The sequence below is a fragment of the Rana temporaria genome, chromosome 5 (assembly GCF_905171775.1).
Source record: "Rana temporaria chromosome 5, aRanTem1.1, whole genome shotgun sequence".
NCBI classification, from domain to species: domain Eukaryota; kingdom Metazoa; phylum Chordata; class Amphibia; order Anura; family Ranidae; genus Rana; species Rana temporaria.
The window spans coordinates 335,909,203-335,937,117 of record NC_053493.1 but is presented as its reverse complement, the minus strand read 5'-3'; the positions used below and the strand labels follow the sequence as shown (position 1 = coordinate 335,937,117).

General features: G+C 41.6%; 1 protein-coding gene across 2 annotated transcripts in view; it reads right to left on the bottom strand.

Moving 5' to 3' along the window:
- Nucleotides 1-27,915, bottom strand: part of SULF1 (sulfatase 1) — a 204,450-nt gene that overhangs the window by 30,418 nt on the left and 146,117 nt on the right. For both annotated transcript variants that reach the window (XM_040354377.1, XM_040354376.1), the window contains exon 12: nt 10,465-10,675. In XM_040354377.1, the coding sequence (XP_040210311.1) occupies nt 10,465-10,675 (211 nt within the window). The remainder of the gene's footprint in view (nt 1-10,464; nt 10,676-27,915) is intronic.

Genomic DNA, 27,915 nt, shown 5'->3' with positions numbered 1-27,915 from the left:
ATCGATCAATCAACCTGGGTACAACCAGCCTACCAGATTTTACATGTGGTTATTGCTAATGACTGGGAGAATACAATTCCATGTTTCCAGGAAAGAAATTTGCTCCGTGCATGGCCCTCAATACTCTTGCGCTGTTTTATCGATTATAAAGTTATAGGAGAGGGGGTTACAAAAATGTATGCACACATAATCAGGTACAGATGTGCATAGTAACCAATCAGCTTCTATATTTTAGGCCCCTTTTACACGAGAGATCCAATTGGGACAACCTGTCCACTTTTCAGCTGTTTACACCTGGCTACCTCAGGGTCCAATCTGGCAAAGTGGGATCCATTTTCCTCCAGCTGGCCAGATTCAATAAGAGGGCAGCCGGGTGTAAACAAACAGTTGGTCCATTTACATCCGGCTTCCCAAAGAGTAGAGCGGGCTGTATACATGTCTGCTCTGCATAAGTGGAGCGGGCACATACCTGTCATCCACTCGCTCTGCTCAGTTTAGCAGGGGATCAACAGATAGATCCCCTGCTGAGCAAAAACGGATTCAGCCCATGTGAAAGGGGCCTTACTGTCACAGCTTAATTGAAATAGCTGAAGTTAGAAGCTGATTTGTTACTTTGCACAGCTGCACCAGATTCTAAGTGCACCAGTTTTAGTAAGTATAGTAAGCTATGCTTTCCATGAAAAAATAGATGAAACCTATACAAAAGCACCGTTGTTAATATGTTCCTTGAACAGTGGAAACTCTAAAGCCTCATACAAACGATCGGACTTCCATTGGACTTTCCGTGGATTTTTGCCTGAAGGGCGTTGTCCGTGAACTTGGTATGCATACACACGGCAGAACATTTTTGGAAAACATACACCAAACTATGTGGTTTTTCAGCTCTTTAGTGCCACCTTTTGGGCAACTTCTGCTATTGTTGTCTGATGTTTAGCATTGGTTCGGAGCATGCGTGTTTGTACTTTGGATTTTAGTCCGATGAATTTGTGTACACACGATCAGATAATCTGACAGAACACATATTTTGTCAGAAAATTTGAGAGCATGCACAATTTCCGACAACAATTGTCTGATGGAGCATAAAGACAGTCGGATTGTCCGACAAAACACGTCCGTCGGACAGTTGTTGTCGGAAAATCTGATTGTGTGTATGGGCCTTTAAACAGCAGTGGCAGTGCATAGAACAGTTCATAAATGTTAAACTTTCTTGTTGATACACAGTATATGGTTTTAACTGATGAAGGACATTCAATTATAGAAATACACAGATTCTTAATAGGATTGGCAAGAGTAATTTTCAAGAACAGTTTATTAGCCTCATATTCATCTGCTACCACTAATTAGGAATAAGAAAAATCTATAAAACATTAACAAATTAAAAATGCAAATATAAATTGGACACAGAAATAAAGTGAACAGACATCTGGTAACAGAGCTACACCCTTGATACTATTAGGGGCTATATTTTACTACACTGCAGACATTTGACAAGCTAGGGAGATAAAAGCCAAATCCATTAACTAGCTCAATAACACTGAACACTGTGTCTGAAAATAATTTGAAACAACAATTTGCCTTAATACTTGTTATATTAAAAAAATGTGTGCAATAAATTCTCAAATCACAAATAAAAAAACAATATCACATGTCATTATAAGGTTTATGGACAAATTACTATAATACTTATATATAAAAAAAACAATATAGACAATAAACATTCAAATCTCAAATGAAACATAAATGTAGTATATCAGTATAAGGGCTATAGAGAAATAACACTTAAAACAAAAAAAAAAGTATTTTGAATAAAATTTCCTTGGAGAAGACATTTGAAGTCATTTGAAGAGACATTTTCGCAAATTGACACTTTCAGAAAGTCTGTATATTTATTATAATTTTTTTTTGTCTCATCAATTAAAGAAGGACTCTTAGCTGGCCAGAAAAAAATGTAATATTTCCCCTCCACCAGAATAAGCAAATTTAAATTGTAACACTAGTTTTGTCTAGGGCAGGGGTCTCCAAACTTTCAAAACAAAGGGCCAGTTTACTGTCCTTCAGACATTAGGGGGGCCAGACGTTGGTGTCAGTTGGTGAAATTATGACCAATCGTGTCAGTGGAAGGAATAGTACCCTATTGTTGGTGTCAGTGGGAGGAATAGTGTCCCATCATTGGTGTCAGTAGGAAGAATAATGCCCCATCATTGGTATCAGTGTGAGGAATTATGCACCATCATTGGTGTCAGTGGTTGGAATAGTGTCTTGTATCATTGAGAGGAACACTGGCACACGGGTCTGATGAAGGCAAGCAAAGGGCTGCATCTGGCCCCCGGGCCGCAGTTTGGGGACCACTGGTCTAAGGGGATATAATAAAAAGAATTACTTACCTTAACCGGTCCACGTCATACATGTCCAAGTATGTGTTTAAGCTAGGAGCATAGACCAGAACATCTGCACAGATCCCATAACAGCTGACTTAATAGGCCAACTTTAAAAGATCAGAGCAACCTTCAATGTTTTAGCTTTTGCAGAAATTCTATGGATATCCTGGTCAATGCTTTTTACTTAAACTATACAGATAACATTGCTATGTACTCATACCTTAAGAGGTAAATCCACTTTCAAAGGAACAAAAATTATAAAAAAAATTATAAAAAATAAATAAAATGTAAATACAATTTTGTCACACAAGCCATGAAGTACATGGCTTGTGTGACAATTGTATTTACATTTTTTTTTTTTGATAATTTTTTAGGCTATTTTTGTTCCTTTGAAAGTGGGTTTACCTCTTAAGGTATGAGTACATAGCAATGTTATCTGTATAGCTGTCAACTTGATCATCACTGGGTGTTTCCTTATATTGAATCATATGGACTCTTTTCCTTTTCAAATCACTGTGTGTTTTACATTTAGCCCAATGTAGGGCTCATAGTTCATGTTTTGTTCACTACAATGGATGATTCTTATTTGTTTTTTTGCATATAGGTCTACATTATGGCCTATTTCATGATTTGCTAATTTACTTTTGTGTATTGTTTATCCAAACAGGTATTTTAACTTAATTCATGATTCACGTTTATTCATATGATTTTCACATTTATGGTCACCTTTTTCGAAAAGGTTTCCTTTGATATTAGCGCAACTATATATATATTTTTTCATTTTTTTACACAAGCCATATTTTAATTGAATGTTATTAAAAAATTACCTTTTACATAAAATTCTATACAATATGACAACTTGGAGGCCTTCTGTACACGCTTTGTGAACAGATCTTCATCAGAAATTTCATTTTCTGCTTGTGTGATTAACTCACTGATTTTCCCAGAAGTCTGCACTAAGATACAAGTGAGATTTTGGGCATCCTCTGCAACACAAATTTCACTTTTGGTGAGATACTCCCAAAAGGTTAATCAGTTGCATAGAGATTCTGACCCTACAACTTTCCTCATTAGAACACTGCAAGTACATTAGGTGATAAATGCTGTGTTTTGCACTAGAAACAATTCCTTCTCGACAATGGTTCTTTGTTAAAGTATTGTGTTGGGCTTAAAATATATCTGATTGTTCTTTAATGTCTATGATTATGCCCATCAGGTGAAACATGTTACAGGGGTGGTTCTGGGGGCAGGGCCATGTGCTGAAGCTTGCCAACTGATTATAGTATTGCCAGTAAAGACATCATTAGTGTGTAATTTTGCTTTGAAATATACTACTGGTTATTGATTTAAGACACAACTGTATTGCATCCTGGTCATGCTGTGTTTGAAGAATGACCTACTGTTGGAAATAAGCAGACACTTGATACCTTGGTCGCATTTGTGGAGTGTATGCTGGAATTCACCTGGAGCTCTATTCTAATGTGATATGAGTACTAGTTGCAAGTCAGAAAACAGTGGAGTTGATTTACTCAAAGCAAATTAGTTATTTACTTTGCCAGGTAAGTTGCACTTAGTTAGTGTATTTTCCTCAGAGCTTAGTGAACGTGGTGAAATTTTACTTTTGCAAAGAATTTTTGCTTGCACATGATTGGATGATGCATTTCAGAAGAGCTTCACTTCATTCACTAATCTCTGGGAAACATTCTCTTGCAAAGTAAACAGGCCATTTGCCTTTAGTAAGTCAACCCCCAAAAAATCAACGTGACAACCAGGAAATTTGATTTTTCAGCCTCCTTACTTGACCGTGAAGCAGGTCCCACAATTCACAAGCCTGTTACAGGCTACCTTCAATAATGCAAGGAAACCAAACAGGTGGGAACCATTTAGTTGTAGGCCAGCTTTTCTCAACCAGGGTTCCTCCTGAAGTCGCTAGGGGTTCATTGAGTAATGACCAATTTCTGCCTCTTGTATGCAGTAAGTAACCACTGACCTGACCCCAATGATCTTTTTAGTTGTCTGTAAGGGGCAAGTCTATCATGCTAATATACTGTGAGTTGTACATAATCATTAGCAGGGGGTCCCTGAGACCCAAACGTTATTTCAACGGTTCCTCAGTGTTAAAAGGTTGAGAAAGGCTGCTTTAAGCCTCATGCACACAGGAAGTTTTTTTTTAACTCTCCTAGATGCCAGCAACGTTTTTGGAGAAAAAACTTTTGATGCTTGTAAAAGTGTCTAACATTTTTACAAGCGTTTAGTGCTTGGGTATTAATTTCATTGGCCAGTATAAATAATTTATTCTGGCCATTGAAATTAACTAATGCTCAAGTGCTAAATGCACCTAGCATTAACATGCGTTTAGATGCTTTTACAAGAGTCTAATGTTTTTTCTGCCCAAACTCTGCTGCTCCTGGACACGCTGGCAGAGGTTTTTTTCCTGCCTCAAAACTCTCCTGCCACTAGAAACTGATAAATGTGTGCATGAGGCCTTAGGAATAACACTTTTTTCATTGGATTCAAAGTGAGATTGAAAGAGAAGTACAGCTAAAGCTCGTTTGTACTTTTTACTTCTGTGGATCACATTAGTGCAGTTCATTCTGCACTCCTGTGACCCATTTTTACCAGACAGCGGGCTGAAGTTTACTGTCGGCTGATGTCACAGAGCTGGTCCAGACTCGGAAAAGATTGCGATCACATGGTCGGGATCTGCCCATATGCCTGGATTGACACCCGGCTCAGCCTCTCAGCGAACAGCTAAATTCTTGAGCCGCCCACTCCCGCCCATTCCTCCACAGCCAAGTGCCCCAGTGAGCGAGAGGGGACAGAGCAGAGAGCCGGTGACTGACTGTCACTGGCTCTCTGCTCAAGGAGCTATGATAACCGAGTGATCCATGGTGTTTGATCGCTCGGATCTCAGCCTTAGAGCCAGTGGGAGACCAACACTGCATCCCCCTAGGTAATTATAATAATAAAAAAAAAATCACATAATTCTCTTTAAAATAAACAGATTTCCTGCTCAGTGATATAGTAAAGCAAAGCTCCACCCCAAAGAGGAAGCTCTGCTTGTCCGCAGTTTATAACTGGTACAAACTCCTACTTCCATGGAAGATCACTGATCAGTGATCTATGACATGTCGGCCCCTCCCCCCCTCCCACTGCCTTCTGGGACACTTACAGGTCCCAGAAGACAACGGGACCATTCAGAAAGTGCAGCACAACTCGTGCATGCACAGTAGGAAACCGTCTGTGAAATCTAAAGGCTTCACTGTCGGTTTCCCTTACTTACAATGCCGTTGCCTGCACCCAAAGCTGATTGACGAATCGGCTTAATATGCTGACATTGTGGGATCCCTGGACAGGTAAGTGTCCTTATATTAAAGGTCAGCAGATATAGTATTTGTAGCTGCTGACTTTTAATAGTTTTTTTTACAGACTGGAGCTCCTCTTTAAAAAAGGCATTACTTGGGTGTTGGTCACTGGGCAGATGTATGAATCTAACATCCACATTTAATTCAGACATTCCATACTCCCCTCGAAAAAGCAGGGTAAGTTCAACATGGCCCATTGGTAGGAATGGCTGTTTTTGCACAGTATATTCCCCATTGAAGGGGTAGCAAGCCAGATGAGGCAAGTTAAGAACTCAAACATGACTTTCATGTAGGTAGAGTCTCTAAGCACTATGCTATGGATTATGTAGTGTACATCTTTGAAACATTATATTTTCCAAGAAATACCTCCAGGTTCTGGTCTTTAGTAAAAAAATAAAACTAGTCTTGCAAATATGTGATCCTTTCTTGCTGTGATATACATATACCTGGGCCAGGTTCCTCTAAGAACCAGAATAGGTTAATATCATTTATTAGTGTTTCCATCTGATTGTGCCACCTTTTCACATACTAAAAGAGCCAGCTGCATATATATAAATCACATAGAACATCTGTTTCACTTTCAATAGCCACCAGAAAGGCCAATTATACTAATTGAAAAACAGCTTCAGTAAAACATTTGTGTTAGTCCAAATTAAAGACCTCCAGTGATTTATGGTGTCAGCTGTATAAAGAAAGATAAACATACTGTAGGGAACTGTGGAGGTAATATACAGGATGATGGTTACAAGTTCACTGCTGCCCCATGCCCACCTTCACAGAGGAATGAATTAGGCTACAAGTACAAGCCATGACTGAAATATTTCTGCTGCTTTTTGTTTTGGAACACGTCGGCAGTGATAAATAAGATCAATATGACACTGGTCTTTTTCAATGAAACAGAAATTTTAGCAAAAATGGATAATAGATAATTATGAATTTTTTAATGTAGTAAAGACAAACTAAAGAAAAAAAAAACACAAATGCCCAAAGCCTCATTTTCAGTGAATTTTCATTTTTTTTTGCACAGATATTAAAATAAAATGTTAACATTCTGCATTCTGATATGTGAACTTACATTACTGTCAACGTCCACTAGGGGTCACTGTGGCACAGTATGACAGCGCTGGCACAATGACCCTGATTTGTGTGATCCGTTCTTTAATTCCAGATTTCATTAATTTAATTAAAAGCTCTAGAACTGTGATGATTAAGGATTCTCAGAGAATTTAAGATTATTTGGTCTTTTATGTAATAAAATCTTGAAAACTAAATTTATAGGATTTAAAGAGATAATTTTTTGGGATCTAACAGTGAAGCCGGTATAAGAGAAATTATAATTGTGGCTTATTTTTATGCCTGTACATCTGATATTAATTTTAAACACTGGCTACTGGTTATTAAATATTAAACAAGGAACCTAGTCCTAAACATTTTTGGTTTTGGGTGTATTGGTGTGTTGTTTGATCACCTTTCTGTATCTTATTGCTTCCTTGAAGTGGAGATCTCCCCTACCACTGGCTCTTTCCTGAAGACCAGAGACTGTAGACTGGAGTATATTCTCCACCATCATGGTGTTACTGGCCCTGTAGCGTCCTTTTCACCATAATATTTTTTTATTAATGCTGCCATTCAAGCCTACATTTCAATAGTCAATATGCAAAGAAGCACAAGATATTTTACTAGTTTCATTAAATTGTGGTGTGGCCTTTTCAACTAATCCTTTTCCCTGATATAAAATGTGATTGGATTTTTTTTCCTGTCAGGGTTAGACAAAAGTTAATCTGTGGCAGAGGATCAAAACCACTCCCCACTTTACTTAAACTAAAAAAGAAAACATTCTGCTTTAGACTAGGTTCACACTGCTGCGAATTCTATTGCGAATTCGAGCTGTTGCGATTTCTCAAATTCGCAAGTCATTTAAATTACATAGTTTAACATTAGTGTCGTTCACATCAATACCAATATAACCTGCGGGACAAAAGGGTCCTGAGTTTGATCCATGTGCGATGCGAATTCAGCTCTACAGACTGGCATTCCCTGAAATCGCGGGAAAATCGCGGCAAATTCTCGGCAAAAAAGCAGCCGCGATTTTACCACGATTTTGAATTCGCAGCAGTGTGAACCTAGCCTTAAAATTTTCTTTTTGCACATGGGCATTGCAGTATTAGATACTATACTATATACAATATTGTTTTAAAAAATCTAAATAAAAAATGGTTGCAGGTATAAAATGCAGGCAGAATTCAACCAAGAAAGATCTTATGCCCTGTACACACGATCGGTCCATCCGATGAAAACAGTCTGATTTTTTCATTGGTTAACCGATGAAGCTGACTGATGGTCAGTCGTGCCTACACACCATCGGTTAAAAAAACTATCGTGTCAGAACACGGTGACATAAAACACAACGACGTGCTAAAAAAAAACGCATGCGTCAACTTGATTCTGAGCATGCATGGATTTTTAACCGATGGACGTGCCTACAAATGATCGTTTTTTTTCTATCGGTTAGGTATCCATCGGTTAAATTTAAAACAAGATTGAATTTTTTTAACCGATGGGGCCTACACACGATCGGTTTGGTACGATGAAAACGGTCCATCAGACCGTTCTCATCGGTTTGACCGATCGTGTGTACGCGGCATTAGTATGCTAGTTGCTGTAAAGCTCCCTCATGCAGCCTCAGTTGTCCCTCTTTTTGCTCTGATTGGGTCATCTCTACACAAAATGTACAAATGTGCTTCCAAACGTGTTCTGCTGCCCTAAACCTTTTATCCAACCTTTATATTACTACATTTGTTATTTTGAAAAGTCAATATAATGGAAAAATAGAGGCCAAAAAAGCACTAGCGTGGTTTAGCCAATTCATTTTCTGCATATTAGATGTATGTGGTCCATGGGAAGTGCCAGGGCCAATGTTTTTTTTTTTTTTCAAATGGAACTCTAGGGGCAAGTTTGACATTTGGACCAGACAAATGAAGCGAGTCCTAAATAATCCCTATACGCCGGCCCTAAAGAATGACACCATTACTTAGGAATTCTCAGGCAGAAATCAAAAAGTCAGTGCACTTGTAATGGATAGGACTAATGACCAAATGATGCCTTCTCTTATGTTGACAGCCCTGCCAACTTTGTAAAAAATGTAAACCCCCTTGCCATGGCAGTGCTCATGCCTTGTGACTGATGGCTCAGGCACCCCATGTAATGCATTGTGGGAGGTAGGAGGTGGAGATGAAGGGGATGCTTAGTGTGCAGGTTCACTCCATAAAAAACAGCTTTGCCAAGACTGTTTAGTTACATCCCTGCCATTACATAGTTAGTCGAGTTGAAAAAAGACACAAGTCCATCTATTTCAACCATAAAAATAAATAAAATAAAAAATATTCTACAATCCCATATACCCAATTCATTACAGATCCACTTCTCAGTGTCAGTTGTTGTATGATCAGTATGATGTTGTATTAAGGACTAATATAATCAGTGGGAAGAGCAATAATCTACAATTACAAAAGGTTACTGATACCAACTAATCAGACTCAGAGACCAGTTACATGTTTAACTGATTGACGTAAATAGTTTCGTTAATTGAGAAAAAATATTTTCATTAACTTTATGTGACCGTAATAAATAGCTTTTTCTAAGGCCCAGTTCACACCACATGCAGTCCAGTGCCCTTTTTTTCTTTCTGCATCCAAAACGCATGGATAGTAGGTTATATGATTTTCAATGGCATAGTTCACACCAGTGCAGTCAGTTCCAGTGTGTTCCAGTTCCAGAACATGCTGCATTTTTTCTGCACTGAACTGTACTGGAACGCGGTAAAACGCACCAAAATGTACTGGAACACATATGTTCTTATTTAAGGTTAAGAAAAAAAAGAGAGGGGGAAAATGCACTGGACCGCATCAAAAACACACTGGAACACATAAAACACGCACATGCAGAAAAGCATCAGGAACACATCCGGACTGCATTTCTATGGTGTGAACTGGCCCTAAGTTTGTATGCACGTCAGCAATCTGAGGCCTATGCACTCACATGGAATTAAAGGGAACCTCTTAGCAGAGTACTGATTTTAAACTGGAACTTTATGCTAGGAATTGAAGATGGGCAAACAGGCAGGATTTATAATGCAGAAAATACATTCTTTGTCTCTTCTGCATTAAAGCCACTTACCTACCTTGTCCGCCCCTGTACAGTAAGCTTACTGCACATATTCAGCAATGCAGGACTTCCGTGCATACGTGGGAGTAATGTCAGCTCAGCCTGGCCAAAACAGTGGCCGACGATTAAGACCCTGTAGCCAGCTGCCCAAAGATGTCAGCGGCCAGTGCAGAACTCCAGGATGGCACATCACTGAATTGAAGGTAAGTTTAGTTCCGCTTTAACTTCTTAAACAAATGTACTTTAAATATTTGGTATATAGTATAGTTTCTGTTATGAAAATACTTTGAAATAAAATGGGCAGAGGGCAGAGGATTCATGTAGCATTTGCTCCCTGGAATCCATCTACCCTTAGCTCAAGCATAGAGACAGGAGGGTGTGCTTAGCTGAGAAAGCCACTCCTCTTCATGAAAGAAAAAAAATGCCCATTAAGACTCCATATGACATAATTTTGGCCTAGGCCAGAAACCAGGAAGCAACCGAAGAAATGTAAAAAAAGAGAGAGTTCAGTTCTGCTTTAAGAAGGCATTTGTCATTAAAATCCACTTGTCACTTACTTTTACCATTGGCTGGTCTTAAGAAAATCCTCTGCTTTTTTCTGGGGTTCCGATGTGGCCTGTAGTCTGTTTCAGGACACACACAATCTCTGCTCCCGTAGCCCTTTGAATTTATACTCCGTGCCCTTTTCTTCAGTGGTACAACATCTGCAGATCCTTTACACTTATGAATCCGAAGTTTACCAGACACATCTTCAATGCACTGCCATTTCTACAAGGAAACACAAAACATTGTAGGATTATTATTAAGATTTATTGATCAATCCACCTTCACATTCTAATGACTGAATTGCTGAATTGCTGTAATCTACTTATGCAGGCCCAAACACAGGCATCACATTCCATCCACGACCGTTTAGCTTGCCTACACAGCTTGTATGTCCCTTTCAAAGCCTAGTTTAAAAAAAAATCAGCACAAGGGACTTTACATTTAATGCTAAGTGTTCTCTATGCTGGTGACAAATCTCAAAGTGGAAATCTTCAGTTTTCTGCCCTCCCCACATCCACAATGATACAGTGCTGCAGTTTACCTGTTACAGACACACATCAAGAGAGCCGATTATGCCTATCTTTTCCAACCCCTCGTCTATTCACAAAAGTTGTACTACAGCTAAATGAAAAGTGATCTATAATGGAAGAAGTGGATGGAAAGAGCGAGCATAGTCAGCAATCTTAATGACAGCCCATTTGACGAGTCCAGCTCTGGTATTAACCACCATCGGAGTATCGGATGATTAACGTTGTGGGGTGTGGGGGGGGGGGGGGCAAAAGATTGAAGGTTTCCACTATAACAGCCAAAACTAGCACAAGGTACATTTTACAGTAAATTAAAGTAATGTTCCTTTTGCAGATTTTTTTTATATTTTTATACGTAAAAAAACTATACAAATACCCACAAAAAAATTATTAACATTATTTTTTAGATAAAGGAAGAATGATAAAAAATGTACTAGTACACGATGACTTACATGAGATATCCAAACAAAATAAATATTCAATGCAGCACATCTAAAATGTACATATTAAACACGAACATGATTATATGCATATTCTGAACATGCATTGCTATCAATAAGCCCATAGTCCAGAGTTTCTCAACCATGTAACAGAGTTTCTTCGGAGGTTGCGGGGGGTTCCTTGAGCAATACACCTATATCACCAATTTCTAACTGGCCCATATCATTTGGCACTATTCCAACGCCTGCCAAAAAGATTAAGAACCTAGGGGTATGGTTAGACTCAGAACTCACATTTATACAACATGTCTTAAATACCGTGAAAAATACAAACTACTACCTATATTTCCTTCGAAAGCTGAAAAATCTGTTTACCGAAGCGAAACGGAAAAAACTAGTACAAGCATTCATACTTTCCAGGTTGGATTACTCAAACGTCATCTTATTAAATCTCCCAAAGAAATGGATTGCTAAGTTGCAGTTAGTTAAAAACCATGCCGCCCGCCTTATTAAAGGACTATCTTACAGAGAACATGTCACAAGCTCTCTTCGAGAGCTTCACTGGCTATCTTTTGCCAAAAGGGCCAAATTTAAGTTTTTAACCACTTAAGCCCCGGACCAAAATGCAGGTAAAAGACCAGGCCCCTTTTTGTGATACTGCATCGCTTTAACTGACAATTGCGCGGTCGTGCGACGTGGCTCCCAAACAAAATTGGCGTCCTTTTTTTCCCACAAATAGAGCTTTCTCACCTCTGCGTTTTTTATTTTTTGCGCTATAAACAAAAATAGAGCGACAATTTTGAAAAAAAAATGCAATATTTTTTACTTTTTGCTATAATAAATATCCCCCAAAAGCATATATACATTTTTTTCCCCTCAGTTTAGGCCGATACGTATTCTTTTATTTTTGGTAAAAAAAATCGCAATAAGAGTTTATTGATTGGTTTGCGCAAAATTTATAGCGTTTACAAAATAGGGGATAGTTTTATTGCATTTTTATAACTTTTTTTTACTACTAATGGTGGCGATCAGCGATTTTTTTCGTGACTGCGACATTATGGCGGACACTTTGGACAGTTTTGACACATTTTTGGGACCATTTAAAATGCATTCTTTATTGTGAAAATGACAGTTGCAGTTTGGGAGTTAACCACTAGGGGGCGCTGTTGGGGTTATGTGTTCCCTGAAGTGTGTTTACAACTGTAGGGGGGTGTGGCTGTAGGACTGACGTCATCGATTGTGCCTCCCTAAAAAAGGGATGACACGATCGATGCTGCCGCCACAGTGAAGAACGGGGAAGCCGTGTTTACATACGGCTCTCCCCGTTCTTCAGCTCCGGGGACCGGGTCCCGCGGTCCCGGAGCTTCGGACCGCGGCTGGGTACATGTACAGGACGTACCTGTACGAACATCTGCCCAGCCGTGCCATTCTGCTGACGTACATAAGCAGGAAGCGGTCCTTAAGTGGTTAAGGCATATTGGAGTCATGGTCCAATCTATTTATCGAGTATGGTTGCTCACTATACTCCCACAAGATCTCTACGTTCGGCGAATCAAAACCGCCTTATGCCTAAATCATATAATTTTGCAGAAGCTGGGGGAAAAACTTTACAGGTCTTTGGTGTATTTCTATGGAATAATCTTCCTGAGAACATGCGGAAAATCAACTCGCTTATCCACTTTTCGCAAGATATTGAAGACTCACTTATTTACCAATGCATTTGGATAATGGGCGTGCTTTATCTATCACTAACCACCACCTGATCAGCCCGCCCCTGACTTGTTGCTGCTTGTCTAATGTTGACTGTTATTCTGTTTATTTAACTTTCTATTTATTTTTCCCTCTGATTAGATGATTCTTATACCGTTACCTTAGTTGTTATCTATTATTACTTTCTGTTCTGTACGTGATATCTGTTTTGCCTATTTTGATTGTCAGTACCTGTATTTAGTCGCAGTTCATGAACTGTATTTAGCGCTTTACAAATAATAAAAATGAAATGAAATCAATAAACAATTTCTGCCTCTCAGATAAGTTCCCACTGACTGATTTATGTTTAGCTATCTGTAAGGGGGCGAGTCTTCCCAATGACCACCATTTTTGCTGCAGCCGCAAAACATGTGTACAGCCCTGAGCAGCTGCATGCTGTTCTTTAGTTGGTTGGTCAAGGGCCGGTAACACCACCTTTTACCAAACCCCTGGCCATCCGTGTGAACAAGTCCTTATGGAGCCCATTTGTAAGCGGTAAAAACCCAACAGGAGTTTGAATCCTTCCTTACTCTATTTACAACTAATTATACAGTTTATGGCTGAGATGTTTACATCAATTCCTTCCCTTAACGAAGTGTACATACCAAGAATGATGCTAGAAAACTCTATCTGCCTAATGTCTCAAAAACCTCCATAAGAGAAAGGGAAGGCAGCATCTCTCTTTCTTACAGACATCCTTAGCAGCATATCATTTTCTCCAACCCTACAGGTGCTGTTAATGTAGGAATGTAAAATGAGATTCGGTAGTCATTTCACACTCCATAGCTGGCGTGCCAGTCTTCAGATGTTTCCTAAATAGAGGAGACTGCAAAGCACTGTTTATGTACACTGGACCAGATCAAATGTCTTCACGTTTAGCATCACATTACTACGAAGGGATCAAGTAATGCTTGCTCATGATATATTTATGTAGGGTGCTTCAGACAGGAACAGTCAACAGCTGATACATTTATTTGAAGGACAATCCAGCACACAACATTCTGTCTGCAGTGAATGAGCTGTTAATGGGAATTTGTCTCCTTCAGATTTCCAATTAGCAGCAGAGATTGATTAGAGCTGAAACAAATTTGGTTCTGTGGAAACTGACTAAAGGTATCTATATCCATTGTGGTTTTCTTGAAAAAGACGTCAGCATCTAGTAAACAGATGTTGAAGAGGAGGTGAAAGTGACTCAGCTTGGGAATCTTCATTCCCTATGTTTAATATACAACCTAACTTCCTTCCAGCTTACCAGAAGTGAGTGTACACCAGGCACCGCACAGGAAGTGGTACAGCTTGTCTAAACTCAGCCCACCTTGCGGCATGAAGAGACTTTTGTTTATAAAGCTTTAATAGATGAGCCTACAGTAATGATAACAGTGAAACTTCTGACCTATTCATAGATAATGTAGAAAAAAAAATCACACAGCTGTGTTGTCAGGAGGCAGCTTGTTATCCACCAGTTTCTGCTGGCAACTTACTCTCTCACTGTCCTCATTTCTGAGTTTTTTTCATTTTAGCGAAGATAGAACTATTGAATGCAGCTATTCTTAATTAATCACATGAATTCTTAATCAGATGAAATGATCTGGAATGGAAAGTCAGGAGGTGGTGTCAATACAACATGTGTAAAGAATCTCAAGAATAAAGAAAAATACAGAAGAAATTTAAGGATAACGATAAGTTGCATCAAGGAGATATTTCCATGTATACAACTTGGCCAATGCTTCCACCTTTTCAATGATTGGTAGGGAAGATGTTCAATGACAGGTAAAAAGGGATTTCTAAAGGGGTCATTTAAAATGTCTTCTCCATAAGTTAAACCCAAGGCAAATACCTGCTTTGCCTATTTTAAGTCTATTAACAACTCTTCTCCTTGCACGCTGTTGATGGATCAATCACACTTCGGCAAGTGGGCCCTGATAGTATTCACTTCAGAGTTCTAAGAGAACTTTGAGGTATTGTTGTTGGACTATTAAAGGGGTTGTAAAGGTTTGAATTTTCTACATAGGTTCCTTTAAGCTAGTGCATTGTTGGTTCACTTACCTTTTCCTTCGATTTCCCTTTTAAATGTTTTTTTTTCTTTGTTTTCTTTGTCTGAATTTCTCACTTCCTGTTCCTCCTCGGTAAGCTGTTCTGGCTGACTAACCCCCAGCCAGAACGGCTCAGATGATGGGGGCAAACTTACTGAGGAGAAACAGGAAGTGAGGAATTCAGACAAAGGAAAAAAAAATAGAAGTGAAATCGAAGGAAAAGGTAAGAGAACCAACAATGCACTAGCTTAAATGAACATATTTAGAAAAAAAAAAAAAAAAAAATTCTAACTCCTTTAACAGATCTTTTTAATCAATCTCTTCTAACAGAGAAGTTACCCATTAATGATGGACAGCTAATATTGTATCTATCCATAAGAAGTTCAGCAAGGTAGAATCTGGCAATTACAGTCCAGTGAGTTTAACACCTGCTGTACTCAAGTTAATAGAATCCCTCCTACAAAGAAGAGTTGCATATCACCTAAAAACACACAACTTACTGGACCCAAAGCAGCATGGCTTTATTAGGGGCAAATCATGTCAGACTAATCTGACTGAATTTCTTTTACTATATCACTAATGTTTTAGACCAGAGTGGTGCTTATATAAATTTCAACAAAACATTTGACATAGTTCCACATAATGGTCTAATAAAAATTTTGTACAAACTAGGACTTAACCTTTGGATGGTTCAGTGGATATGCAGTTGGCTAAAGAATAGATAGCAGAGTGTGGTTGAAAACGGGATTCATTTAGAACAGAGACCAGTCACTAGTGGTGTACAACAAGGCTCTGTACTAGGTTCTGTTTTATTTATTCTATATATAGGTGATATACTGTATTTATTGGCGTATAACACTCACTTTTTTACCCTGAAAATAGAGGGTAAACTGTGCCTGCGTGTTATATACGGGGGGGGGGGGGGGGGGTTTCCTGAAAATTCCCTCTGAGGCTGCGTACACACGATCGGTCAAACCCATGAGAACGGTCTGATGGACCGTTTTCATCGGTCCAAACCGATTGTGTGTGGGCGCCATCGGTTATTTATCTATCGGATAAAAAAAAGCCAACTTGTTTTAAATTTAACCGATGGATTCCTAACCGATAGAAAAAAAAAACGATCGTTAGTAGGCACGACCATCGGTTAAAAATCCACGCATGCTTAGAATCAAGTCGACGCATGCTTGGGAGCATTGAACTTCGTTTTTTTCAGCACGTCGTTGTGTTTTACGTCACCGCGTTCTGACACGATCGGTTTTTTAACCGATGGTGTGTAGGCACGACTGACCATCAGTCAGCTTCATCGGTTAACCGATGAAAACGGTCCATCAGACCGTTTTCATCGGATGGACCGATCGTGTGTACAGGGCATTAAAGTTAGGGTGCGTGTTATACGCCTGTGCGTGTTATACGCTGATAAATATGGTAGCTAAAGGATTGGTGAGCAAGGTATTGCTGATGACACAAGGGTGATACCCCTGGAGGGGTCTGTAAATGAATGAATGCATCACCAGAGGGTCCTCCAACAGAAGAAGGGAGGTCCTGATTCCCCTATATAGATCTTTAGTGAGACCTCATTTAAAATACTGTGTCCAGTTCTGGAGACCTCACTTTCAAAAAGATATTGATAAGATAGATCGAGTCCAGAGACGGGTAACAAAAATGGTGAATGGTCTGGGGGATAAAACATATTAAGAGGAACTTCAGGAGCCCAATATGTACAGTCTGTAGGAAAGAAGGGAAAGGTGAGACATGACTTAAACCTTCAAATAAATCAAGGAGATGAATAAGGTCCTTGAAGGCAGTATTTTCAATATGAAGTCTAGTTCCAGAACATGGCGACATGAACTCAGACTAGCAGGAGGAAAGTTAAAACTAGTTTTAGAACACATTAATTTACCAAAAGTAGTTAATGCTTGGAATAGACTTCCAGCAGAGGTAGTGAGTTAGTCCACAGTAAGTGCATTCCAATGTGCTTTGGAGAAGCATAGATCTGTACTCAGACAAAAAAGTTAACAAAAAAAGACATACAGTATTTAAATATACAAAAATGGGGCAGACTGGATGGACCACTTGGTCTTTTTTTATTCCATCAGTCTTCTATGTTTCTATGTTTCTAAATGGCAATTCACAATATAGAACACCCTTGCAGCATGCTGTGTTCAACCACATTGCCAACAAGGGATGACAATTTAGATGTACTTCATCTAGGTATGAGAATGTTCAGAACTATTCTAAAATGTGTTTGGACCGTAAAACAGCCCTTTGTATATGTGCTTGGTAAAACTGTAAGGCCCCTTTGACACTGGAGTGGGGTCGGCTTTTACTCCCGCTAGCGGCAGAGAAAGGGTTAAAAACCACAGCAAAGAGCCTCTGCAGAGGCGCTTTGCTGGCGGTATAGCCGCTGTGCCCCATTGATTTCAATGGGAAGGAGCGGTATACACACTGCTCCTTCACCGCTCCAAAGATGCTGCTAGCAGGACTGTTTTTTACCATCCTGCTAGCGCACCGCTCCAGTGTGAAAGCCCCGAGCAGCAGCTGTTTTAGGTCGGTTTGCCGGCGCTATTTTTTGCGTTATAGCGCCTGCAAACTGACCCAGTTTGAAAGGGGTCTTAGACTACCGGGCAAGATTGCAATAAGTAAACAACCTGATATAATATATAAATACATATTTAAATAAATACATAAAATACAAAAAAAATATATAAGATTTAAAACATTTAAGGTCCAAATCACCACAATGGCACACCAGGAAGAGGATCTATATTTTCAAAGACGTGACAATTAAATTTGGCTAAATCCAATTAAAGTAAATGAAAATAAAGATTCTTATTCTTGAGATAAAGCTTTATGTATTGAGCCTAAAGTTTTATATTTTGTTGAAAAAATATTATAAATGATCAAAAATGATGCCAGTAGTTTGGATCAAAGTCATTATAACAGAAAAAACATGTGTCTAGTATTTGACTGTCAATATCTAGCTCTCCATCTGACACCTTCAGCTCCCAGTCCCAGACATGTGTGGTTTTATTCAAAGTCCACAGCTGGTCATAGACTGGAAGTTTACAAATGTATGGTCGAAAAATGTTTATTTTATGAGAAAAGTAGATGGCTGAGCCAAACCAGACTACATTAACTTTCATCTGAATTATTAGAAAGGCTGATTTTCTCTGCTTAAGTGAAATTTGACACAGTAACTATTAGCAGCCTTACGTTAAATTTTTTTTCCCCTCAAAAGACAACCTAGATCTGATATTAGCCATGCATAAGAACTCAGAAAAATTTAGTCAGGTCCTTGTTTTTTTAACTTGACATGCATGAGTAGTACACCTTGAGTGAGATCCCCATAAACTAGTACATGTAGCCTACAGCATAAGTCAAGTAAAACAAAGAAACACATATTTTGTATATCTCTGGAATACATGCATATTTCCCATGTTTTTTCTGTTTCCTTTTTTAAATGTGGCTTAGCTTTAACCGACCAATCCAAAGTGAGCATAAAAAACAATGTCAACAATCTAAAATGGCAAGCAAGGGGTCATCGGAGGTCTGTTACAGCATATCCGATTCCTACTTAGACCCCACGTACACAGGATTTTTTTTTACCTCCCTCGGATGCCACTTAAAGCCACATTTTGCAAACACATTTAGGCAGTTCATGCACTTGAGCATTCATTCATTCATTTGCCCAGAATATTATTTTATTCTGGTCATTAGAATGCATGTTTAGACCATGTTTAGATTTTTTTGGACGCTGGAACGTGAATGTGCTAGTCCTGTTTTTTTTTCTCCCAGTAAATGCTCCTGCCTTTAAACACCTGTAAATGCCTATGTGTGCATGGACATATAGGCTAACATTGAGAGGCATTTACAGGAAATAAAAAAAACACAAAACACATCTAAAAGCGGCGTTTAAAGCATCCTGCATGCACGAGACCTTAGGCTACACAATCTCTAACAGATTTACTGCTGCTTGTATTCCTCCATACAAGTCTCTGCGAAAACAAGGCAAACTCAAGCTAAACACATCTTATAAAGTCTATATTGACCTGTGGGGGAACAGAGAAAAAGTCCCAGTGACCCATACACAGCCAAATGTGTGACCACATTTTCTATTCTGCGTAAACATTATCTTAGCAAACATTAGCTGAGCTTGAAACCTGGGCACTTCTCAAACACATTTAGAGATCTGACAATTTAGATCTAAAACAACCAACCTGACCAATAATTGTCCCATGTATGGACATCTATACAAAGAAAACAGTTCAGTTTAAATAATATACCAAACCATTGTTGGGTTCTGCATATACCCTCCAGTGCTTCTGCAGTGGTTCTCCTGCATCATTTGCACAGATAATGCTGTCTGGTGATTCACGGGTATCTAATGTCCCCAGTGCAGATAGCTGCACATCAATGAAGACCTCACTACAACGTGACAAACACATTTAAATATATGATGGTCCAGAATTTGAACTGCTAAACCAGAAGAGAAAAAATGTTACATTCCATGCTGATCTTTAGAATATTTGTAATCATTACATTTTATACACAACATCCCATAACATCATTTCCCAATTCTGAAAAGGGTAGCACAGAGGAAAAAAGTCCTAAAAATACTACCCGTAGTGCTTTGTGTAAAAACCACCACAGTTTAATGTTATATCCAAAAGAAATTCCAGTGTCCATAAGGGTCAGTCATAAGGAGTGATTATGCAACAGATCTCAGGAGAAACCTGAACTGGGTACAGCTCACATACATCACTCAGGTTCAAGGAGAACAGTCCAGCATGCACTTTCACACAGATTAACAACTAATCACTTGTGTGGCAAATAGGAAATTCTTTGCAGGGAGATTTGCGCTGTGCAATAGGCTTACAACTGGCCACTGGAATGCAATCCCATGTTAATCCGTATTGGAATTTATAAGAACAAGGAAAAATTGGATATATTAATAAAGGTATATGTCAGATGATGGAAAGGGATTTCTCTGTACAGACAGAAAAAAACACTGCGCTATCGTGTAAATAAATTAACAGTGAAAAAAATTAATTTCTGTGAAAAGCTGCCAGTATTAATACTAAAATACCATAGTAAACAAAGAAACAAAAAACAAGATAATACGGCGCTAATATTTAAACCTGTGAAAAATATATATGTGAAATATATCTCAAAAAGTTGAATGCAACATTCATAAAAATAAATGTGAAATAAATGACCAAAAGAATGATCAAAAATTTGATAAAAGAATTGACAATATGGTATTCAATGTGACAAATCCAACCATATAAATAAATGAAGTGACAAAGAAATAGTCCATAAAAAATCAGTGCAAAATAAGTCCAATTAAGGTGAGCATCTGTGATTAATCAGGAAAGGGATCCTCCACCAAAAAGGTCACCCAATGTGTGGGAAATGAAATCTCCTTACCAGAGACAAAGACCGGGCTTTCAACGGTCTAATTCAGCATAAGGATGTTTAAAGTCTTCCTTGAAAAGACTATTCCAGACACTGCTATGAATCACCAGTATTGATAACTCCAAAAGATAGAATCCCATTCAAATCCGCTCCAGTTAAACATTGGTGTTCATAAAAAATAAAGAATGGTAGGAAACCACATAGTGCATTACTGTGTAAACATTGAGCTTTAATAAAAACAGGTGTGCACTTACAGCAAAAACTTTGTAATCTCGCATGTGGGATATGGTATGGAAGGGATGGCGTTTCCTCAAGCCTCCGTTCGCTTCGTGTCTCCGTCCGTCGCGTGTCTCTCCCTCTAACGTGATGACGTCACTGTGGCTAAGCTCCTCCTACGCGTTTCGTCGCAATACGGACGTCTACGGGGATAGGCTGCCTGCAGGCAGCCTATCCCCGTAGACGTCCGTATTGCGACGAAACGCGTAGGAGGAGCTTAGCCACAGTGACGTCATCACGTTAGAGGGAGAGACACGCGACGGACGGAGACACGAAGCGAACGGAGGCTTGAGGAAACGCCATCCCTTCCATACCATATCCCACATGCGAGATTACAAAGTTTTTGCTGTAAGTGCACACCTGTTTTTATTAAAGCTCAATGTTTACACAGTAATGCACTATGTGGTTTCCTACCATTCTTTATTTTTTATGAACACCAATGTTTAACTGGAGCGGATTTGAATGGGATTCTATCTTTTGGAGTTATCAATACTGGTGATTCATAGCAGTGTCTGGAATAGTCTTTTCAAGGAAGACTTTAAACATCCTTATGCTGAATTAGACCGTTGAAAGCCCGGTCTTTGTCTCTGGTAAGGAGATTTCATTTCCCACACATTGGGTGACCTTTTTGGTGGAGGATCCCTTTCCTGATTAATCACAGATGCTCACCTTAATTGGACTTATTTTGCACTGATTTTTTATGGACTATTTCTTTGTCACTTCATTTATTTATATGGTTGGATTTGTCACATTGAATACCATATTGTCAATTCTTTTATCAAATTTTTGATCATTCTTTTGGTCATTTATTTCACATTTATTTTTATGAATGTTGCATTCAACTTTTTGAGATATATTTCACATATATATTTTTCACAGGTTTAAATATTAGCGCCGTATTATCTTGTTTTTTATATGTCAGATGATACAAGCTTGAAATAAGGCACTGCTGTTGCCAACTCTTTCCAGTAAGTATTTTTTTATTTTTTAAAGGCTAGAGAGCTCTAAGATTGATAGATAATTAAAAGACTATTGTAACATCTTTTATAGAAACAAGATTTGCAGAAAAAATAGGGTACTTACTTGTAGTAACCTAATGTACATTGTCCTTATTCAGTTGCTGTATAAAGTTTTATTGCGAGCAATAAGTCAAACAGCACAGATAAGTTTAAAGGTAATCACAATAAAAGTAATAATTAACTATAAACTTTTAAATGTCAGGTCACACATACTTATTTTAGATTTTTTTCCCATCTTGAGATAAGGACATTATAAGCCAGTTTACTGCAGGTGAGTGTAATGCCGCGTACACACGATCGGTTTGTCTGATGAAAATGGTCTGATGGACCGTTTTCATCAGACTAACCGATCGTGTGTGGGCCCCATCGTTTTTTTATCCATCGGTTAAAAAACTGGGAACTTGTTTTAAAATTATCTGACCGATAGGAAAAAACGATCATCTGTGGGTACGTCCATCGGTTAAAAATCCACGCATGCTCAGAATCAAGTGGAAGCATGCTCGGAAGCATTGAACTTAATTTTTCTCAGCACGTCGTTGTGTTTTACATCACCGCGTTCTGAAACGATCAGTTTTTTAACCGATGGTGTGTAGGCACGACTGTTGAAAGTCAGCTTCGTCGGATATCTGATGAAAAAATCCATCAGACCGTTTTCATCGGATTAACCGATCGTGCGTACAGGGCATAAGTCTCTGACTGCTGATGGAGGAACCCATAAGCAATATATTTCGTCTGAGACAGGCTGAGGTGATGCTACTGTTTGAAAATCTAAGGATCATTTATTTTGCATAGGTGACAAGTGAAAACATAGAGTAGTAAAGTAAGGGCTCATTACTGTAGAGACTTTCAGCCATGTTTGTAAAATTGCTGGGATGGATAAGTAATAAGGCCGAGCAGCGGCCTGTGTTTATGGGAGGAGCCCGGGGAGCCTATATAATCTCCTCGCCTCCCTCCGGGCTCCGTCGGCTTCCTGTCTCAGCACGAGACTTCCGGCGCACTTCGATTGCGTCATCCCTCGCAGCCGCCGCATCCACGCCATCCGCGCCATCCGCGCCATCCGTACCTTCGAATCCATCCAGCGACCTCGGCAGACACCGGGGCGTCCCTCGGTTATCGTCCGACCGCCGCAAGGTAGGCTCTGCTCTCCCGGCTCCCGAGCCCCTTCCCACCGCGGGCTCACCATTCATTTCAGCCCCCACCGCACCAACGTATCCCACACACTGGCAGACCCCAGGCATTTCAACATGTCGGTACATACTCCTTACCCGCTCCTTGCACTGTCTACTCACTCACAAACGCCCACGCACTTTCGTCACACCACACATGTCTACACTCCTTACTGTCAGTTTAAACCCATAAATGTATATTCATAATGCTTACCACAGTAGATGTATTACCATAAGTATTTTTCTGCAGTGTTACTGGTTAACTCTAAACTTGATCACTGACAATGCAAACTGAAATATTCTTGTAGTCACAGATTCATTAAGCAACAGCAAAAACTGTGATTACAATGCCCAACCGCATCTTGTGCAGTCCGCCCCATACCTATCAATGTTTTCCTTACCCTGCATACTGAACTGTAGCCCACTTGTTGTCACATGCCTCACATACGTGCACCGATCCGTTGGCACAGCTACAACTAGCTCCCCTTTGGTATTCATGTCATTAAACTGTTTTTTTTAATTTTTTTTTTTTTTTCTTGTTTGTTTATTTGTGTCTTGCCATTTTTTTTTTTTTTTTTTTCTTCTTCTTCTCCTTTTCTTCCCCTGGTTTATTGTAAAAACAAAAAAAAAAAAAAAAGACCAACTTGCAGCTTCTCCAGTTCACCGACCTCCCAGCCCCACGGCTTTCTCAGTCCCCAACACATGGTATACCGTGCACCACATTGGGAACACACGTATACCCAGCACTGCATCCCCTGCCATAGTACCCGTTGCTGTACACCTTTCCGATGCTCGGTCACGCACAAGCACTCACGCCACTATTTTTTCATGCGGTGCATCATCAGGCTTCTCCAGTCACCCCATCCATTGTTCCCTCCATTTTGCTTCACAGCAATTCCAGACACACCCCACTCGCCTCCAAATCATGCCTCACACAGCCTGCGCTCCCCACGCATCACACCCACACGCATACCAGCCGCGGCACCCCCGATCAGTAGCGACCTCACTCCCAGCTCATGCTCCACAGCTCCGCAGTCGCCAACAACATGACAACACATTGTTACGCCTCTCTCATGGGACGTTCCCTCACTTGCCCACCTGCAGTACGTCTTGGGGGTACACAAACACCTTCTCAGCTGCAGCTTCACCCCATTCCACATGTGGCCAAATCCGCCGTGGCCCCCCCCCTTTCAGTACATGCTCCAGAGCCCGGTAGTCACCCACAACCACAGTGCACCGGTTCATGCCTCTGTCATGGGTCATTTCAGCTACTCGCCCTACCACAAACACGCCCCAGCAAGACCACACACATCCTCACACACATTCCGGACCCAAACAGGCCCCTCTCTTCTTAGCCCCATTTCAGCACATGCTCCAGAGTTTCGCATCTCTGCCATGGGAATTTCTGTCACTCATTTACTTGACACAAGTCCAGATCTCAACCCCTGCACGTTCCCGCTGGCAGGCTTGCCTCGAACGTTCCCCAACAGTGTCACCCTCATTTCGGCACATGCTCCAGAGCCCCCGCGTTGTCAGTCACACCCGCAACGCACCGCTTCAGGCCTCTGTCATGGGACATTTCGGCCACCAAGCCATCGCCGCCTCACCCCCTTCGTCGGTCGCTTACAACATTCGAGCTTATCTAGCCCCCGTCCTTATGTATTATCATTTCTCCACAGGTCAGTCAAGCTCGCCAGCTTCCCCTGCACACCAGGTTCAGTAATTTTACAGGTAAAAAAAAAAAAAAAAAAAAGGTGGATCCCCCATCCCCGGCACGACACGGAAACAACCCGTTTTATCTCACCCCTGCAGGTTCCTGCTCGTCCCACCTCGACCTCCTAGACAAAACTCCGTACCCAGGGCACGATTTACCCTGAGTCATGTCTCAGGACGGCAGCGAAGACCTTTTTGCCCCTTCCTCACCGCCCCCCGCTTCAGAGAGCGGCAGCGCACGCTCCTTCAGGGGATGGACCATCCCCAAGTTAACAGCGGAGTTGAGGCGCAAGCATGTGCCCTTTCCGTCCACAGCCAGGAAGGCAGAACTTTTCAGGCTCCTGTTCCCACCTCCTGCTTCAAACAACTCCCCGCCAGCCTCACCCGGACCAAGCACCCAGCAAACTTCGCTAAACTCCATATCCGCCGCCGTGTCCCAACTCCACAACATGGTCGCAACACTCTCCACCACAATTACAGACGTACAGGCGAGAATGACGCTTCTGGAGGCTCGCCCACCTACAGCTTCCCCCGATCCATCCACGCTCACCCCGTGTGCAGTGCAACCGCAAATACCTCCCCCGCTTACACCCACAGGCAAGTGCTCCGTAGTCCTCCCAGCCCACTTGGTTCCTGCCAACATCAGGAAGGACATCCTGGACGGCAAGGACATCAACCTAGCCTCCCTCCTCATCTCGGTACACGACCTAGCCGACAACAAGGCCTATGCCTGGGGAGACGTCTCAGTGGTCCTCAAGGCCAAAGACCCAAGGCTTAACCGTAAACTATCGGTCCCGGAATTCGCCTTGGCCTTTGGCATGCTCAGAGATGTCCTATGCTCCGCCTCCCCCAGTAGGAGGGAAGAGCTGGACCTTTATCTCCACACCATAGTGGATCTGGGCTACAAGTACGGAGGGTTTTCATTCTATGACTACCACCGCTCCTTCTCAGCCAAAGCAGCGGCCAGGCTGCTGCAGTTCCAGACAGCTACAGATTGGAGTCTCATGGACACCGAGCTGTTCTGCCGCCACTTTGCTGGCCTGCGCTCACCATTATGCGCTGTTTGCCAGTCCTCCACTCACACCGCCACCTGGTGCGCCAACACCACCACCAACACCACCTCCAACACTCGCCCGTTCGAACTCCCCTCGACCTCGAGGGCAGTTCCGGGCCTACCGGCCACCCAGCAGACGTCCCAGGCCGACAAGTTCGGGCGCCCAGTACAGACGCTAGGCGGCGCGGCCATCTGCAATAATTTTAACCATGGCTCCTGCAACTTCAGCCAATGCCGTCTGCTCCATGTCTGCCTTACGTGCCATAGAGCGCACCCCAGGACCCTATGCCTAGTCAAGCAACAAAAGAAGACCTGACTAGGCCGCATTAACATCCCCTGGCTGGAGCTCTACCTCACCTCCCACCCCACCCCCTCCCTCACCACCTTCCTCGTCCAAGGCTTCACAGAAGGGTTCCACACAGGCCTCATTTCACTACCCCACACAACGCACGAATGTAGAAACCTGCGCTCAGCCGCCACAGACGAGCAGGCCATAGACCAGCTCTTACAGACAGAGCTAGAGCGAGGCTTCATCATAGGCCCCTTCACCACACCCCCCTTCAGCACCTGGAGAGTCAGCCCTATTGGGCTTGTCAAGGGCAAGTTTTCAAATAAAACACGTTTAGTTTACGATCTGTCTGCGCCTCATTCTTCCCCCACCCCCAGCCTGAACTCCTTGATCCCCTCGGAGGAGTTCTCCCTAAAATACGCGTCTGTAGACATGGCAATCCAAGCCATAATTAAAACCGGCACGGGCACCTGGCTCTCCAAGGCCGACATCTCAGACGCCTTTAAACTCTTGCCTATCCACCCGTCCCTCTGGTGTTGGCATGGCATGAAATGGAGAGAGTCATACTACTTCGCCACCAAGCTGACGTTTGGCTCCAAGTCTAGTCCCTGGCTCTTCGACACCTTCGCACAGACTCTCACCTGGATTCTCGTGCACCAAGCCCGTTGTCAACAAGTCATCCACTACTTGGATGACTTTTTGCTAATTGAACAACCCGACACGCCTCCAGGAGACCTCCAAAAGTTGAGACTCGTCTTCAAAAATCTCAACGTCCCCCTCGCAGAACACAAAGTAGAAGGCCCAGCACACTCCATTACCTTCCTCGGAGTTAATCTGGATACCACCTCCATGCAAGCCAGCCTCCCCCCCGACAAACTGACCCGCATCAGGGCAGTCCTCCATAGTTTCACCCAAACGCAGGGCTGCACCAGGAAGCAGCTGCAGTCCCTCCTGGGAATGCTAAACTTTGCAGTAAGGATCATCCCTCAGGGCCGATCCTTCGTGTCACGCCTTCTGGTCTTCCTTTCCCATGCACAGGACCCTGATCAGATTCTCAGGTTGGATACCGCAGCCTTAGCGGACCTCTCGATGTGGGAAGAATTTCTCACCAACTGGAACGGTATATCAATGTTTATACCGTCAGTGTCACCCCTTTCCCCACAAGTAGTGACCGACGCCGCAGCCTCCACAGGTTTTGCAGCTATTTTTGGCCACCACTGGTTCGCAGGACCGTGGCCGCCAGAAATACTAGCGATCCCGGGCTTCACCCAGACGTCCTCCTTGTTCGAGTTGTACCCAATCGTAGCAGCCGCCCAACTCTGGGGCCACAGCTGGGCTGGACAAACTGTTACCTTCACCACCGACAACCAGGCCACAGCCGACATTATTAACAAGGGCAGGTCCAGGTCTCTTGTTATAATGTCCTTCCTACGTCGGCTAGTGCAACTGTCCTTGCTACACCAATTCAATGTGCATTGTACCTTCCTCCCCGGCAAGTGTAATCTCGCCGCAGACGCCTTGTCCCGCTTTAATTATGCCTCTTTTTTTCAGCAGAAACCCGCAGCCGATCCATCTTCAGCCCCTATCCCTCCTTGGTCTCAACTGACCCTGGACTGACACAGCACCTACAGCAAGCTACCCAGCTGATCAACCAGTCTCTCTCCCGCAATACCCTCAAAGCCTATCACACGGCTTGGGACACCTTTACCAACTTCTTGACGCGCCACTCCGCTAACACCACCCCGAGTGTCAAGCACGTATTGGCCTTCATCTCCTACTGT